This window comes from Pinus tabuliformis, chromosome 6, assembly GCF_031772625.1.
Source record: "Pinus tabuliformis cultivar Carrire ecotype Pingquan chromosome 6, CPIR1, whole genome shotgun sequence".
In the NCBI taxonomy this organism is placed as follows: domain Eukaryota; kingdom Viridiplantae; phylum Streptophyta; class Pinopsida; order Pinales; family Pinaceae; genus Pinus; species Pinus tabuliformis.
The window spans coordinates 1357443630-1357445998 of record NC_142292.1 but is presented as its reverse complement, the minus strand read 5'-3'; the positions used below and the strand labels follow the sequence as shown (position 1 = coordinate 1357445998).

The 2369-nt window shown below is 35.0% G+C and overlaps 1 protein-coding gene across 4 annotated transcripts; it reads left to right on the top strand.

The window, feature by feature from the left end:
• Positions 1–864: 864 nt before the first annotated feature.
• Positions 865–2119, top strand: LOC149263672 (uncharacterized). Of its 4 annotated transcripts, none has more exons than XM_089388291.1 (4): positions 865–1159; positions 1271–1338; positions 1425–1464; positions 1636–2119. In XM_089388291.1, the coding sequence occupies exons 1-4, from the start codon at positions 1129–1131 to the stop codon at positions 1746–1748; spliced, it is 252 nt and encodes an 83-aa protein (XP_089244417.1). In that variant the 5' UTR covers positions 865–1128; the 3' UTR covers positions 1749–2119. The 4 variants fall into 4 exon arrangements, 2 of the variants coding, with proteins under 2 accessions (XP_089244417.1, XP_089244415.1); XM_089388289.1 differs by having other exon boundaries at positions 1546–2119; XR_016249709.1 differs by lacking the exon at positions 1271–1338 and having other exon boundaries at positions 1370–1464; positions 1546–2119.
• Positions 2120–2369: the final 250 nt, after the last annotated feature.

Genomic DNA, 2369 nt, shown 5'->3' with positions numbered 1-2369 from the left:
TATATATATAAGAACACACACACACACATATATATATATTAAGGGGTATATATGTTATCATAAACAATATTAGTTAATCATATTTCTTATCTTTTGGTGATGGTAGTAAATAATACAATATTTTATTAGTTGTTTTATTTTTGTGATGGAATCTTTGCCTTTATTATATTTTAGTGTAATTAAGCTAAACAACCGGTACTAGCTACTATGTAACACTTGTTTAAACATATTACGATTATTTTATGTGAAAAACTACAGTAATGGATTTATAAAGCTCAACTAGGCACAAACCATTTCATGTGAGTGTGTTTTAACCATTGTGTCCATATTTTTTTTTACCTTATTTCATTTTTTTTATTTTTTTCCTCATATACTAACTTCTAACTTTTATAATAAAGACTAAATTACCCTAGAATATTATTGCCTAAAGTGATGCCAACTGTCAAAATTCTCAATTTTAAAATATATGGCCATTTTCCCTCAAAACTGAATCGTTGTACAAAGGGAGTGTGAATACTATTTTTTCCTCATCACTGAATCTTTGTAGAAAGGGGAGTGAGAAATATTTATTTAAGAAAGAGAGTTTTGATCATGCTTTACACCCACACTGTAACACATATAACAACAACAAATATTAACCTAAAAAAAAATCCTTTACAAATCCCAAACCTTTACCATGCGATAACATATATCAAACTTACCATATGATAATAATTAACAATATTATCATGCAACAATATGTATCAACCTTTAAATATATTTTCGTTTATGAATTGAAGTTATAACCAGACCTAACATTCTCCACACTATAGTTTTAATGTCATTTTTAAGGGAAATAAAGTCGACAGTACATCACATAACACATGCTACTCATATGTTTAATGTCATGGTGTCCGATGCCAGAAGGATCTGGTAGCTCGGGACACCTGGCTTGGCTTGCTCCCTCCGATTTGTGTTTGGCGATCCAACGGTCCTTGGCGCCAAGGGTTTAACGTCGTAACCGCTCCCTCAACATCCTGCCACAAGTGGTTTCATTTGTGTTGTGTAATTTCTCTGGTTCTCTGTTGTACAACCAGAACAAGCCTTCACTACAACAGGGAGGGTTTTTGTCTACCCATTCCTATCTCGATGGAGAGCTGCGCCAAACCCTATCCTGCAGGTACCCTAAACTTTTTATTTCCTCCTTGATTTGGGTACTTGCTTTCAGTTTCCAACTATATTTTGAAAGTACCCAGACAGGTTACTCTGCTCATTCGGTCCACTGTGCAAGGGATGCACGTTTCCGCTGGCTTACCCGTCCAGATGAAGATGAATTTGGAGGTTATCGACCTCGAGGAGGTAATAACAGTTATGACAGGGTTTGCTTTAGGTTTTTCCATCTTCCTTGATTCGAGCAACTGTTAACTTGATACATGGGTTTCTAGCGCAAGCGGCCTTCGACATTCCAGTACTGCCTTGTCTCAGGTATCTTGTAGTTCCTCTAAGTACTAATTTAAGTTCAGTGTTAAGGGTTTTTATTTTAATCTCACTCTCTATGCATTACAGGTATCAAACTTTTCCGAAACCATTCACTTGTGGTCGTGCTGGGCTCAAATGATTCCTCATTACTCATGGTTACCGCCTTCTTGTTTCCAGGTTGGTCTCATTGCCGAACCCTATGGCGGTTTGTATTTCTCAAATGTTTTCATGCATATGGTGGCTATGCTTGTAATCTCTCCACTGGATGTTATCCTAGCTTTTCTGAGTGAAAGCATGTATTTAGGCAAAGGCTACAAGCCGACCATCGTTTGTATTTGATACTTTGTTTTAAAAGGGTTTTGGGTACTCGACGAACCAATTTGTTCCAAATTCTCCATGGCATAAACATGTGGTTTTGGCCTTGCCGACGGTTTGACTTTAGTTTATTTTCGAAAGCTCTATAATTTTGGTTTGAAAGTATTTTGAGGGTTTTAATACAGTGTTGATAAATGCACTTAACTTTCCATGGTTTAGAGCTCCTTGAATTTTTGTTCGACTTTTGATATCGAAGCTTGTCATTTCGTTTTCAATGGACTCTACAGAGCCTGTACATGGATTTATTGTTTCCATTTGACTAAGTTATGAATATATTTATGGACTATGTTAATTTTATTTATTTATTTTTGGAATCGACCGAGTATTACTTCGAGCCCTTGCATTTAATAATGAGTGTTCTCTCTACAATTAATAAATTTAGAAGAATTAGTTGTGTTCTTAGTATTTGACAATTTCCTTATATGTAATTTTAATTCTCCGGTTTAAAAGAGTTATGTCAGGTTGTCACTTAAAGTTATCATCTGTTTTATAAAAGTGTACATCATACAAAAGGCCAATGCATTTGCATAATATTA